The 15,582-nt window shown below is 33.9% G+C and overlaps 1 protein-coding gene across 5 annotated transcripts in view; it reads right to left on the bottom strand.

The window, feature by feature from the left end:
- Nucleotides 1-15,582, bottom strand: part of TTC13 (tetratricopeptide repeat domain 13) — a 79,121-nt gene that overhangs the window by 7,245 nt on the left and 56,294 nt on the right. For 4 of the 5 annotated variants that reach the window (XM_074262347.1, XM_074262349.1, XM_074262352.1 and 1 more), the window contains 7 exons: nucleotides 14,158-14,314; nucleotides 13,138-13,268; nucleotides 12,309-12,441; nucleotides 11,593-11,685; nucleotides 10,633-10,716; nucleotides 8,061-8,145; nucleotides 3,499-3,608 (listed from right to left, as the gene is read on the bottom strand). In XM_074262347.1, coding sequence (XP_074118448.1) covers nucleotides 3,499-3,608; nucleotides 8,061-8,145; nucleotides 10,633-10,716; nucleotides 11,593-11,685; nucleotides 12,309-12,441; nucleotides 13,138-13,268; nucleotides 14,158-14,314 — 793 coding nt within the window. The remainder of the gene's footprint in view (nucleotides 1-3,498; nucleotides 3,609-8,060; nucleotides 8,146-10,632; nucleotides 10,717-11,592; nucleotides 11,686-12,308; nucleotides 12,442-13,137; nucleotides 13,269-14,157; nucleotides 14,315-15,582) is intronic. The other variant, XM_074262348.1, reaches the window with a different exon arrangement.

The following is a 15,582-nucleotide window of genomic DNA, read 5'->3' as shown; positions in this document are numbered from 1 at the left end:
AAAGGAATTTAAATATTTTAGGCTACATTAAGTACTGTGCACTAAAAACTTCTAAATATAATGATAGTATTCTATAAGGTAGCTTTAGATAGGTTATTTATATATAAAGAGCAATTTTATTCAAAGAGAACAAGCAAACTGATTCAATATATATCCTTTAAACAATGTACAAGAGATGAAGACACTAGGCTATAAAAAGGCAAATTATTTTAAAACCTTAGATAAGACCCTTCCCCCATAGCCTGGTTCTTAAAATGATTTAACAATTACAAATTAAACACAAAGGAAAGTGGTATCTATAAATAAATATTTGTGAAAATGTTTATTAATAATAAATGCAAATGAAAACAACTTTGAGGCATCAATTCACAAAATTGCAAAATATGCACATTTGTACATTACTGATAAAATTAAAAACTAGTATAATATAATCTTTTTCCAAAAAAGAATCATAAAACCCATTACTCCCAGAAATCCCAATACTGGACATACATACAAAGAACAAAATTTAACAGAAAAGTGTAATCCTTATAAAGACATAGTGCTCAAAGGCGAAAAAGATCTTAAGAGTTCTTAAAAATAGTCTCATCTTACAGAGAAGGGAAATGAAGGTGCCAGAGAGAGAATTGCTCAGTTACTCAAATAGCCAAGTCAGATTGTGAACCTAGGTTTTCTGGCTACAAATGTTTATATTGTAAACAATATATATTATTAGTAAATACACTGCTCTTTCCTTTATATCATACACTTTATTTATAGCCAAGCTATTTATAGGTAAGCCAAAAAAAAAATTATCCTACATATCCAAAAGTTAGAGAATGAACAACAAAATAGTAACCAATACAGGTGAAGTAAATTTGCTCTTAAGGATAATGAGAGACAGTACAGTGCAGAGCAGAACTGGAATCAAGTCAGGAATAATAGCAGATATTCATAAACAGTAATTTAAAGTTTACAACGTACTTTATATACATTGTCATGTTTGAACTTCTGACTCTTATGGTTGTGACACTTAACTTCTCAATGCCCCAGATATCAATGAGGCTATTGTATGTAGATCACATACTTATCAGAATGAGTGAAGGGAGTTTCTCATTAAGAGTTCCCTATATATAGAAATGTAATCTTATCTTCCCTCCCCCAAAGTAAAAATCAAGAAAATAATAAGAAATTAAATAAGACATGAAATGAAAAAAAAAAAAAAAGAGAGAAATAAATCATCTGGAATAATATTGCTGATACAGCCATGTGAATATATATAAAGAGACAATCAAAGACATTATTAGGAACAACTGGTATGGAGAGAATTAATCATTGCTCTGAGCTTCAGTGTTGCCATCTGTGGGATTTCAGAGAGATGATATGATACTAATAAAAATTCCTGAAGGGACAGGATTAAAGAGAAAAATCTTTTTCTTTTTAGAAATCTTATGTGTGTGTGTGTGTGTGTGTGTGTGTGTGTGTGTGTGTGTGTGTGTGTGTGTATGTATAAGTTTTTAAAATTATCTCTGATACAATTCTAGAATGGGATTAATATTAGCTGATGGTTTGTAAGGATTTAGAACACCTGACTATTACAAGGTACTAAATACAAGTCATATAAGACATCCCATTTTCTGACATAGCTACTACACTGCTTAAGAGAATACTAAAGAAGTAGTTTAACTGAACCTCAGCAAGGACAAAAATCTCTTAATGATTAACTCTGGGGACAGGATGGATGAGCAGGGACTAGATGATAGTAGTTGTATCAAATTATAACCAGTTGAATAAATAAAGAGTACTGGCTAAAGAAATTATGATGATGACTTGGTTATGTTTAAAAGACCTTATTCATGCTTATCAAATCCTCTGGCTGACATCTTTTTTGAACATGTCCTAGCTCTCTAATTAGACAGGGCCTCTCAACTGTTTCATGTATTACTGAATTTGCAGTTTCTACTCTAACAGATACTTAATAAATGCTGATGGTGACAATGATGTTTGTTTATCCAGCCTAGTAAGGACATTGTTGAGCCATGTAATGCATACCAACACTGCTTCCTTCATCTGTTTTATGAAGACTTTCCCCAACATTCTTTGAACTTCATTGTAAAGGAACTTCATCCCCTAAAGATCCATTTGTTGAGGAATCTCAGTGTTTATTTAGGGATCCTATACACACATGCCAAAACATTTCCTAAAGTGATATATATATATATATATATATACACACACACTTATGTGTCACACTATGGAAGCAAAGATCTATAGCTAACTAGTTCATGATTTCATGATGCTTCATGTCTCTCCTGGTCCTGGCTCTGGCTCTGACTTGACTTCAAAACCATACCTCTGTGGCCGGAACTTACATAGCCGGGCACTTCTTTGACTTGGCAAATCCAATCACTAACTAGGGACTTCTCAACTTGGAATATCTCTCAATAATTCCAATGATGAGTTCCTCCTGGAGCTTCCATGATCTGGAGATGGCCCAGACTTTTCCCAGACCTATTCCTGGTTTCTGAACTTCAAAAATCATGTCCCATGTCAGGCCTTCATTAGTCAACCTTCCTCACTTTTTAGTTCCCTATTATATATCATATTTTCCCCCTTAGAACATAAGCTCTTGGAAGGGAAAGGGACTGTCTTTTTGCTTTTATTGTATCCCTAGTACTTGGCACATAATAAACACTTAACATATGTTCATTTCCTCCTTCATGCCATATAAAGGAAAAATCATAATTATTGAGTGAGACCAACTGGGTTTTGTCATTTAACCAACTGAACAAAATTGGTTTTAGAGTCGCCTAAAATATGATTAAATAAAAAACAGTAAGAACAGAAATTCTGTACTTCATTTCCCACTCTTTATTTTACCCTCTTAATTTCCATGTTCCATTCCAAATCATTTGCCAATTACTTCTTCTGGTGCAAATTTGATTATGCTTGATTTTGAACTTTAAGTTATTATGCCCATTTCAAATGAGATTTGAGTTTACAGTTCTGCCAGTCAATGCCTGTGAAGCTCTGTTTAATCTTTCCTCCCTTCCCTAATCACAGGCTGACACAATTCTTCCCAACTGTCATAATCACTCCATATCTTAAAAACAATTATTGAGACAGTTTCCTATAGGATCAATGATCCAATAGGAGTTTTCTAAGATATAGAAAAAAAATGTATTTTCTAGAACAGCTATACATATTTAAAATATGGAAAACTGGTGGGTTTGGGCTTGCAGCATCTACTACACCAAATTAAATCTTTAGACATCCCAAATCAACAGCCCCCCAAAAAGTCAAGGGTTCTGGCTATGAATCAGGTCTTGATGTCTTTCATTCTAATATGAATGAAGGAGGTTACCTCTGTATACTATTCCTTATGATAAATTTCTATTTAAATAGCACATATATATATATTCTCAGCACACACACACACACACACACACACACACACACACACACACACACACGATACATGGTCATATTTTATACTCACACTTTTTAAAGCATACATACTTGTCTCCTGTTATAGTAATTGTGAATCCATCATATTCCTTCCCTTGATCTTTGAGGCTGGGAACTTTAGTATTCACAGTGAACCCATCTCTTGTTTTACTGTTAAACTGCTTTCAGGAAGAAAAAAGAACAATATTATTAGTCTGAAACTTCATAGTTGGCCCTACCTCAGCTTAGTACATGTTTTTATATGGCTATTTTAAACAGGGTCAATCTGATGCAATAGATGAATTGTTGTCTACCAATACCAAACAGTTCCTGGCAAGTGGTATCTCTTGCTTGGCGTAATAGAAAAGGCTCAGGATTAGGGATCAGGAAATGGACTATAGTTCCTACTCTACAATATAGTTTAAAACTTCTCTAAGTCTCAGCTTTCTAAGAGCAGTAAGTGGCACAGTGGAGAGTGCTGGGTCTGTAGTTAGAAAGGCCTGAATTCAAATCCAGCCTCAGACACGTACTAGATGAGTTACCCTGAGCATAAAATAACACTTAACCTCTGTCTGCCTCAGTTTACTCAACTGTGAAATGGAGATCATAATAGCAGCTTCCTTGAAGGGCTGTTATGAGGATCAAATGAGAAAAAAAAATACATAAAATGGCATTATCATATACACCTCTCTTAAGGACTGTTGTGAGAATCAAATGAGAAAATATATAGATAGCATATCATAAGCATTTTAAGGGATATTCCCCCCGCCCCTCACCTCATATGTTAAATTAGAAGGCTAAAGATCCTTCCAAATATCAGATATCAGATAATTTTAGCTTGTTCCACATAACAAAACAGATTTATTCTAATGATCTAGGATTCTATAAATCCAACTTTTAGCTTATCCCTCTATATAGCCTGGTGAGGTGGGGTGGGGGAAGTAGCAGCTCATAGACTCATTTTTCTCCTATATGGTTTCTTTTTATGTCGACCCATATCCATGTTCCTTGAGAGATAATATTCATTCCTAAGATAAAGTCAGTATAGCACAGTAAAAAAGAGCAATAGATTCAGAGTTGGAGGATACAAGGTGAATTCCTAGTTCTGTCATTTATTACATCACTTTTAGTAAATTACTTAATCTTTCTAAGAATCAGTTTCATCATTTGTAAATATGAAAGGATTGAAGAAAATAGTTTCTAAAGTCCTTTTAGCCCTAAAATTATGACCCTGGCACACAAGAGATGCTTAATAAGGGTTATTGACTGGTTGATTAGCATGCAATCAGCCTATTTCAAAATAGAAAACACCTTGATGGATTATACACAGACCATGTGTAATCAATGCCCTGTCATCTTTGCAGTGGGGTTATTTTAACAAGAATGGGACTTGAAATGGGACTGAATTTCACTTTTTAGGCTGGGACATCCACATCATTATTTTGTATTCACTGCACAACAGACTGAGCATAAATTGTTATTAAGAATTTAATATCTGGGCTATTATGAAAAATAAGCTACCCTAATTTATGTCAAAGAACAAATGCCACAATCACTTTGTATGTGATGATCAGTGAGAGTGATAAGGCTAAAGAGCAGAGTCATTAAAATTTTTTTAAGATTATACTGCAATTTAAAACTGAAAATGTTGTCTGTCTATTCGTGCTTAAAATGCTAGTCTTCAATTTAAGTAAATATATGAAGGACTTCCTAAAATCATTTTTTTTTGTTATTTTAGTTATAGCTTTAAATCTTTTATAAAGCACTATACTTAACTATAAAATTAAAAACCCAATCAATTAGAAATCATTAATGCTCCTTGAGGGCACAGATGACCTCAATTTTATTTTTTTTGTAATGCTTATTAACAGTATAAAAATGCTAATAAGCATTAGCAAAATCTGCCTGAGAGAGCTCAATAGATGGCAGTAAAAACAATAAACCATCACATAAAAACAAGACAAGAAGATTTCATAGATGTTAAGGCAAATCTTACAGTGATAAATGATTATTTCAGATATCATTTTTTAAAATTTAATGTAATCAACATTTACTATTCAAAGGATTGAAAAATGAAAGTATTGCATTTGTCTCTTCTCCTCACAAAAGAGAAGTAGATTCAACCTCAGATGTTTCAAATTGCTGGCTTCCAAGGAAGTGAGAACATAGAAAGACACTAATGGAGTTAATTAAGAAGTTGCTTACTACAACCCTTTTATGGAATTTGGATAGAGAGAGCGCAACAGAATGAAGCAGAAACTCTCCATGCAAATCAGAGAACCAGTGAAGGCACCTGAAGGATAAGAAGCAAAGATCAAAAAGTCTTAAAATGGGCAACTAAAATAACAAAAGTAATAGTTTGATGCTGAAGCAGAAAGAAACATCTCACAACTATCCAACATAAAATATAAAATGAAATGAAAAAGGCTCAAGTGTATCTTCTAACTTCTGCTCCCACTGTAACTTCCTTAGTTTAGGTCCTTTATTACCTCTTGCCTGGACTATTGTAGAAGCCTCTTAACTGGTCTTCCAGTCTCCAGTCTAATCCTTCTCTAAATCCATTCTTCACACCGCTGACCAAGTAATCTTCCCAGCAACACTCCTCTGATCACATCAGGTTCTTTTAAAAAAATTATTTAAAACCTTCAGTAGCTTCCCATGACCTTTTCCCATAAAATGTCAACCCCTGATCCTTGAATTCTGTCTTCAATCTCTTTCCAAATCTTACTGATTTAGTTCATACTACTTCTCTTTCATATGCTTTTTGTTAATAGTCAAAATGTACTACTACCTGTACCACTTCCCATCTTTCATTCTCATTCTGCCCACTCTGATTTTCTGGGCTTTTGCTCACATTATCTACCATGCCTATAATAGACATCTTTCCCCCCCTCTCTCCACCCTAATATCTGTGTGCTGAAGCCCCACACTTCCTTCAAAGACAAATTAGGGGCTGCTTCCTCCACAGAACTTTCCCTAATATCTTCTGCCTTTGGCTGAACATAAATTCCCTTCACAAATTCATCAGAGTATGATGCTGAGCCCTTTGTGCTTTACTCTCCCTGGTCTCACATACATCTGTTTAAATATCATTTCTGGACTTTTAAACTGTGAATGTATTGAAAGAATTTGTCATATCTATCTGCAGTATCTTTGGTGCCCTGTATGTATTAGGCCCTTTAAACCTGATTCTTTTGTTGTACCAAGCCTTCTAAAACAAGCATATATTTACATTTCCAATGTTCTATTATTAAACACTTCATTTCACTTTTGGAAATTTTCTTTTTAAATTTAAATTGTCAAGTTAAGTATTTTTTAAAACACAAACACATTCATGATTCCTTTGTATTGGAAGCCAGACACAGAATGTTGACAACTATTCCATTCCCATAGGATGCTACCACTTCATAGTCCAATTGACGCTAACACTAGCAAATAGATGTGAACAAAATAAGCAGTAATAGGAACCTTTGTTTTAAATAGTAACCAGACTGACTGAAAGGCTCTCTATATCTTTATCGAATTTGCCTTTTGCTTTTAAAATAAAGACATTCACAAAAATATCTGCTTTCTTTTAAAGTCTCTTCCTGTTTAAAGATGTTCCTTCTCATAATAAAGGTATCTCAAGATATTTCAAAGGCAAAGAGTTTTCATATGGAAAATCTAAGTGACTAAAATGTTTCATGTAAACCAACTATAAAGACCATAATTAAGTATAAGGAATTCAGGAGTTTTATAATATTAAATAATAGTTTGAAAGCGTAAATAGTATCTTTTATTCAGAAATTTACACTTTCAATACAATTTTTACATACATTAATCATTAGATACTCATCAATAATCATAACAGATAGATATAATTTAACAGATTAAAAAAAGTGAAGCTCAGAAAAGTTAATATGACTTTTTCAAAGTTAAGTGGTTTATCAACTAATTAAATACCAATCTAAGACTAGAACTCTAGTTTCAGGACTCTTAGTCTAGAAGTCTTCATTATGCTATTTGACTTACTCATTCAACCAATTCTCCAAGAGTAAGTTATTTATACTTATACGACAATAAAGTTCAGGAAATTCATGTCATTTATTAGACTGATGAATTAGTACATTTCTGTCTTAAATGAATAATAGCTAGCATTTTTAAGTTTGTAAATCATTTTACATATGTGTTGTCATCTGGTCCTTAATACAAACTGTGAGATTGGTTCTATTATTATTTTACAGATGAGGGAACCAACGCCATGCCAGGTAAAGAGACTTGCCTAAAATCACACAGGTAGTTAAGTATCTGAACTCAGATTTTCCTGAGCATGCTATCCATTGAATCACCCTGTTGCCTCTATATTATGATTTACTTGATTAGATAAAATAGATGATAACCTCAACAACTTCCTCTAAAACACACACACACACACAACCAGTACTCCCAATGCCAAAACCAAAATATAGAACATGATCTTAATCTCCTATTTGTGGCACATAAAATTTGATCCAAGGAGAAAATATGGCCATAGTTAAATGATTTTTACAATTATACTAAAACCAGTCATAAAACAAGCAGACTAAGCATTTAGCAGTTCCTTCTTTAGTCAATAGTTTTTTTCTAAAAGCATCAAAGATTCATGACAAATTTACCTTCATAATTGGAAGAAGATCTTCTACTTTGTGTACCTTTTCAAGAGCTTCTCTAACTTCTAACAGTCCTTTGGGATTATTAGCACTAAAAATACAGAAAGGTGGCAGTTAAGGTTAATGCATAAATATAATAATTAGCCAAGCTATTTTAGAGTAATTTTCCATTTTCAATTTAAGAAACTTTTTTTTAGTCATGAGTTATTTAAAATGTGCAAAGTTAGCCATAAGCTATATAGGAATTTTCTGAACCATGAAATGGACTTGATGCTAATGGGCTTTGAGAAACAGATGAGAACTTAGGTGGATGAGTTATTCCCAATAAATTGACAACCATGAAAATAACAGCCATTGTGTACAAAGTACAGCTGGTTCACAAAAATTAGCATCTACCTATTTTTCCTCCTATGCCAAAAATAAAAACTGGACACAGGTTTTTGTTTCCATTTTTTCCTTTGACAAACTATATTTTAAGTTCAGTTATAGAACAAAAGTATCTATTATCTTCTATAATATGCTTCTATAACATTTGCATAGCAATTTACAATCACTTTTATAGAAAAGTTGAATGAAGTCCTTGAGCAAGTGAATGAGCAAAAAAGCAGAACTCAGAACTCTTTACTCCCAGTCTTATTACTCTATATAAATTCAGGCATTTTTAATGTTGTGTGCAACTTTTTGTAACCTCATTTGGGGTTTTCTTGGAAAAGATACTAGAGTGATCGATCATGACCTTTTCCAGGTCATTTTACAAATAAGGAAAACTTGAGGCAAACTGGGTTAAATAATTTGTTCAGAATCACACAACTAGTAAGTGTAGGAGGCCAGATTTGAAAGCAGGAAGATAAATCTTCTTGATTCCAAGCTCAGCACTCTATTCATTATACCACCGAACTATCACATAAGCTATAGCCTTGCAATTCATCCTCATTCTTAATATTCTCCTCTCTCAGTTTTTGTCACAATGATCTCTCTTGGTTCTCCTCAGGCCACCTGTTTGGGCATTTTCTTTTCAGGTTTCTGGATTAATCATTTATGTCTTAATTACCTGTGTGAATATATGCCAGGATCCCATCCTGGGTTCTCTATTTTTCCTCTTTCTATATGTTTTCTTTCCATGATTTCATCATGTTTCATGAGTTCAACCATCATCCCACAAGCAGATGATTCTCAGACTCTGATCTCTTCTCTGTCCTCTAGTCCCATATGACCATTAATCGTCATTTTACACTAGATGTCCCATAAGCATCTCAAACTCATTATGCCCAAAACTGAATCTTTTCTCCCAAACCCACCTCTTAATTCCTAACTTTCCTCCTTCTGCTGGCACCATTCTTTTGGTCACTCATGTTCACAATCTTAGCGTCAGCTAAACTCCTCATTCCTCTTTACCCCACATATACATTCAGCCACCAACTCTTGTCAACAATACTGCCACAATCACTGGCCCGTCTGTTCCTTTCTTATATAGATAGCTCCCATCCTCATTCAGGATTTCATCATTTATCACCTGGATTCTGGCAATAGCTTTCTTCCCAGTGGGCTTCGTATCCTACCATTTTCCTTTTCAATCCATCTAGATACCTGCCAAATTGATATTTCTAAGGCCTGGGTCTAATGATGAAATTCCCTTGGTGTAAGAATCTCCAATGGCCCCCACCTACCTACCACAGTATACTGGCCACTCAAGATCTCTGATTCCTTCAAATCTCAGCTTTCAACACAAATAAAGCAATTACTCCTATAGTTGCCACTGCCCTCCTCACTAAAAATTAAAGTAATTTTTTTTCTCTTTATGTATACATAGATAGGTAGGTTTCAATCTATATCTTATCTTTTTTGTTTGTTTGTTTGTTTCTTTTCTAGCTACATGCTATTTCTTCCCAAAAGAATGTAAACTTCTTGAAAGCAGTGACAACATTTTTGTCTTTGCCTCCCCAGAAACTAACAGTGTCTGGCAATTAGCAGGTACTTTAATGGATTCTTGAAAGGAAGAGAGGAAGGGAAGGAGAGAGGCAGGGATAGAAGGAAGAAAGAAAAGGAAGGTGATGAGGGAAAGGAGGAATTTAGATACATAGAAGACTATGGCTTAAGCCTCCAAGTTATAGTACAGATTCAAAGAAAATGCCTGTTCTTATAAAATAACAAGGTTGGAGAAGTCACACTGTTTTCTGGAAGTTAATAAAAGACTCAAGTCTAAAGATTAATACTGTAGAGTTCCATAAAGTAGCAGGATATTTTTAATATATCCTGCAAAGCAGTTGTGAGGGAGGGATTATGAAAAAGACTTTGCAATATAATTTAATTATATTTGGCAGATAGATGGTCTACTGGATAGAGCACTGGTCCTGAAATCAGGAGGATCTGAGTTCAAATCTAGCCTTAGACACTTACTACTCACTAGCTGTGTAACTCTGGGCAAATCATTTAATCCCAATTGCCTAGCCAAATAAACAAATATGATTAATAAGCCCTCGTTGGCCTGTCTGTATAAGTCATCTTTTCTCACGGGAAATCTGACTACTTATAAAATATATTAGAAGCAAGCCAGTAATATAGAAAAGGAAAGGATTACCCATGATAGACAAGAATCCTGTCTTTGATAAAATGAAGTATTTTCTCAAAATATTCCAGGTATCTCATGTTAATCACTTGACCCCTGTAAGATTCAAATAAAATGTGCTAGTTATTTAATGAGAAATATTTAGGAAAATAATAGGATTCAAAGCTGGCACAGATGAAAATGTCATGTAAGAGCTTTAATAAGAACCAAGTTTAAAAATAAGTTTGTGGAAATGGATTAATTTTCCATTAAACAAATGGAAGAAACAAGATAGTAAAAGCAAGGTTCTCACTAGATCTCATGGCTTATCAAAGGCCTCCTAAATATGAAAACATGAAGTGAGCCAAAGTTTGAGAGCACAGGAGGATCAAAAAACCACTTTCTTGAGAATATATTCACATCAAACTTGTTGGCCATCTACTTTTCAAAATATCAGATGCCTTAATAAGCAAAAAACTAAATTCAAACTTCAATATCAATTCCTTTTTGCCTTCAAGCATATTTAGTCTTTCAACCAAAAAAATTCTCTATGAAGGTCACAAATTATTTCATAAAAGAAGAATTCAAGAGATTATGAAAGGACAAATAATTTATCTCCTGAGAATGGAAAATATTAAAGCACAAAAAATATCTTTTTAGTAAATATAAACAAGTGAAAATGTCAAGTGGTTTTTATAAATTAATAGTCTAATTTCTAGAATCAAAAAACATCTAAGATGTGAAATGATGACATTAGTTTTTGCTAAAAATTTAAGAAATGGGATCTTGCTAAGAATTGGGGGCTCTTTTCCACAGGGCTAAGCAGCTAGAGAAATAAAAAAGTTTACACTGGAAAAGATGGAGCAATTAGAATGTGAGCTTCCATAGCTGTATATAAGGAAATGAATAGTGGATCATCCATGATCTACCCTATCTATTCAGTAGAGTAAACCTCTCCTTTTAAAACAGAAGAATAAGCAAAAAGTTTCATACCTGATTAGATTGATGTGGTTATTAAAGCCCCTACTAAGACTTCGAGCTGGCATTTGATCTAACCATAATACAGGCTGGTCTGGATCAGCAATCCTACAAAACAGAGCCTATTAAAATCAAAAAATTTATAAGAACTAGAAATGATCAAAAGTTTTTTTTTTTTTTTAAGATATGCAAAGTGTTCAAGATACAATGAATTAGAAAAGCTGAAGTTCAATTGTACCTGAGAATATGGATCCTTAACTTGGAGTATTATAATCAGAAATTTAACAAATGGGTCCCTCTTCTCATAAAAATGAATCTCAGAGTAATTCCCCCAACTATCTACAGCAGGTCTAATAAACAGGAGGAACCAATAAAATGAAATTCACTTCCAAGGACCCTGCAACATAAGAGGTGTCTTTTTGTAAGGGGGATTGAATTGTGATGAAACTCAATAAAATACATTTGCAAATGTTCCCAAAGAAAGTGATAGCAGCAATCTCTCTGTTATGTTGGGGGGCAGTGGGGTGGGATAGATGGGGGAAGCAAAGAGGAGTGATTCAGAACCTAGATTAGGATATATATAATTCTAGAAAGCAGAGAGATCAGGCCTGAAGTAGTGTGCATTAAGCCAAACAATATGCAATGCCTTATTTTGGTCAAGTCAATGCTTTAGTTCATAGCCATTAGCATAATTTCAAAATAAGGCTTAAAGCTCTGTTCTGGATCATTACCTTCGCCATTTTACTGCAATATCAAACATATCTCTCCACTGCATCAGTCGAGTTTTTCCATTCATTCGTACTTTTGAGTTAGCCCATGTCCTCTGCACTGCTTGCATGACTTCTAATGCAGCCAAACCCATTGCTGAAGAGCAAACAATATTCAAGAAGATATATATATATAGCATGAGTTCAAGTGGTAAAGAACAAATTTTCAGACTTAACTGTAATTTTTCCCCATTTAAGGAAGGCGTTTCTGAGACATTTTTAAAAAGAATAAAAAAGATTTAAGAGCATCTCATTATATTAACCCTACTTAAATCCATGAATGGAAACAAGAGGTTTCTGCAAAGTAAGCTCCTCCCTTCTAGGTTTGTTACTAAAACTTCATGTGCGCCAGATTCCTCTCCCCTTCAACATGGGCCTCAACACAGCTGCTGTTTATGGAGTATTAATTACTGAGAACTATAATCCAAACTATCAGTAGTAGTTACAGACAAATTGCACAAGTGTCAGAGTAGTATTCTTACCCCAACTCCCCCTCCAATTTCCACTCCCAACCTAGGAATGATATCTGTACAAAGTTTTATGTAAATAAGAGAATTTACCTTTAATACAAGTTCTGTTGTCTAGGAATTCAATAAAACTTAGCAAGGGCCCTCCACATGCACAAGATAATATGATATTCCGTGTATAAATTATTCATAATTTGGAATAGTAAACTGTAAAACTATTTTTAAAAAGATAATACTCAGTAAAGAGTTACCTTAAATTTAAAATGCCAACCCCAACAAGGACAGGTAGAAATAATTTCCATTTTCAGATCCAATTTCCAACATACCTCTGTGTATTCTCTTATTTGGCAGGAAACCAGGTGTTTCATATTGCATCAGTGATCCCAAACGATCTGCTACACAAATCAGCTCCTGCACATCAGGCTTGTAGTTCTCAAAATTCTGAGGCAACACATCTCTGGGAGAAACATTACACACATGATAAGGGCTTTTACAACAGCCATTTGGAAACTCAACTCCACCCAAGGAGTGATCACTTCCTCCTTTGGGAAAACAGCTAAGTCAGACCTACAGCTGAGCCTATGCTGAGGAAATATATTACAACATAATCCCCACTTTGATCTCTGCACTTAATCATATTCAATTAAAAATGAATCAATTAAAAAGAGAAGTTGTAGAATCATAAATGTATACAACAGGAAATAACTTCAAAGGTCATACATATTTATATGAGTTTTTTAAATGAAAAGTATCTTAAAAGTCAATATAGTTTTAAGTTATTAAAGCTTCAAAACTGTATTGAGTTTTTTGGTACCCTGTGTACACACCTACCCACGTACCAGAGTACTAGACTAGATGATGAGGGGGTAAATACAAAATAAAACAATCCCTGGTCACAAAAGTACCCATTTGTGAAACTGAAGCTGAATATATGCATACACTTTCACCAATAGACTAGATAAATAAAACCTTCTATGTACATATGTTAATATGTCACCTGATTTAGCTATTGTTCTAGTAGGTAGGAGATGGTAGAGGAAAGCATATATCTTTTCTCTGAGGGAACTAGTTTTGAACTAACATTTTAAACAACTTGATATCAACACATCTATATAAAAGAATCCCTTTAGTTTGGAATTCAGCTTGGGACCAGTGGCATATAGCACATAAACAAGAAAGAAAAGCTATCTTTAAACAAGTTTCAACTCGCTGTGCTAAAAATACTTTTGTTCTTATTAACTCTAAGCAAAGTTAACTTGAAGGAACATGTACAGAAAATGTTATTGTGCATGTACAGGGCAGTGAATTGGGGGCCTAAAAAAAAGACTTTCAATTTGATTACTTACTTGATATGGGGCTGTAGTCCAGGCTGCTCTTCATAATCCTCTATGAGAAAGGGCAAATTTTTAGCCCAGTGATCTTTGAAGCTTCCAGGCAAATCTACATCAATATTATACTCTGTAAGTGGGGTATCGAGGTGTGCATGAAGATATCGGGAGTATTCTGTAGAAAAGGAGAAATGTTTGATTCGCTCAAACACAGTGCCAACAGTTTTTTCCCCATGGCTAAGTGCCATATGATTGTTTTCTCAGCTAACTATTATTTAATTTATTCAGAAACTTAAAATGGGCACTCTGAATTTAGCAAATTACTGTGATTAAATGATAATAAAGCATGAAACAACACTAACTTCAAGTGCTAAGGTCAAATGAATCTAGGCTAGTTTAGATTACATTCATGTATTCTTCCATGCACAACAGCAAAGATCTGATTTTCTCAATCCTAGAACTAAAAAGGTTTTAGATGACCACAAAAGGAGCATATTTATCCTGAGGAAGATGACATCATGGAACCAGAGTTCTGAGTTTTATCATTATCATTTTAATGCTACCATTTCCATAGAGTTTTGAAGTCTCCAAAGCTCTTGATCTGTCGCAACAATCTTGTGGGGTAGAAGCTACCATTATCCCTATATTGCAGATAAGGAAACTAAGAGTATTAAATCATTTGCCAAGAGCCATATAGCTAATAAGTACTTTAAAGTAGGATATGAACTCAAGTTCACTTGCCCCCATGCCAAGCACACTACTGTACCACCTGATTGCTTCAAGATTGAAAGATGATGGATTAAAAATGACAAATCAACCCCTTAACTAGACAATATAGAAACTAAAATCAGAGAGGCATAAAAATGACATGAAACAATGGAAGACATGATTTCATCGCTATAAGGAATATTACTGTGCTATTAAAAATAATGAGCTCAATGATTTTAGAAAAACATGGAAAGACTTGCAGAAAATAAGAAGAGCAAAATGAGGAAAACCAAGAATATTATATACGGTAACAGCAAGACTTTTTTTAATGACCGAGCAAATGAGTTCTTTTTCCTGTTATAAATAACCAAATTAAATGTAAAGAACAGATGAAGAAAAACACTATTTGAATCCAGAGAAAGAACTGACAAGTAGATGGATAGAATAATCTTGTGTGTGTGTGTGTGTGTGTGTGTGTGTGTGTGTGTGTGTGTGTGTGAGTGAAATCTATTTGTGTCTAATGGTTGTCATCTCTAGGGCAAGAAGAGAAGGGGAGAAGAAAATGAAAGAAATTTATGTGATAGCATATATTTGAAAGGAATAGCAAGTTGTGCATGAAAGAACTGCAGTTTCATGTATAATTATCTTTTTATTGTACTATTATGGAAATTATTTTATTCCATAAATTAAAAAGAAAAATGAAAAATAGCTGAGGATAAGTCATTGAACTTTGTT

The sequence above is a fragment of the Sminthopsis crassicaudata genome, chromosome 4 (genome assembly GCF_048593235.1).
Source record: "Sminthopsis crassicaudata isolate SCR6 chromosome 4, ASM4859323v1, whole genome shotgun sequence".
NCBI classification, from domain to species: Eukaryota; Metazoa; Chordata; class Mammalia; order Dasyuromorphia; family Dasyuridae; genus Sminthopsis; species Sminthopsis crassicaudata.
This window is presented reverse-complemented; position numbering and strand designations above follow the sequence as displayed.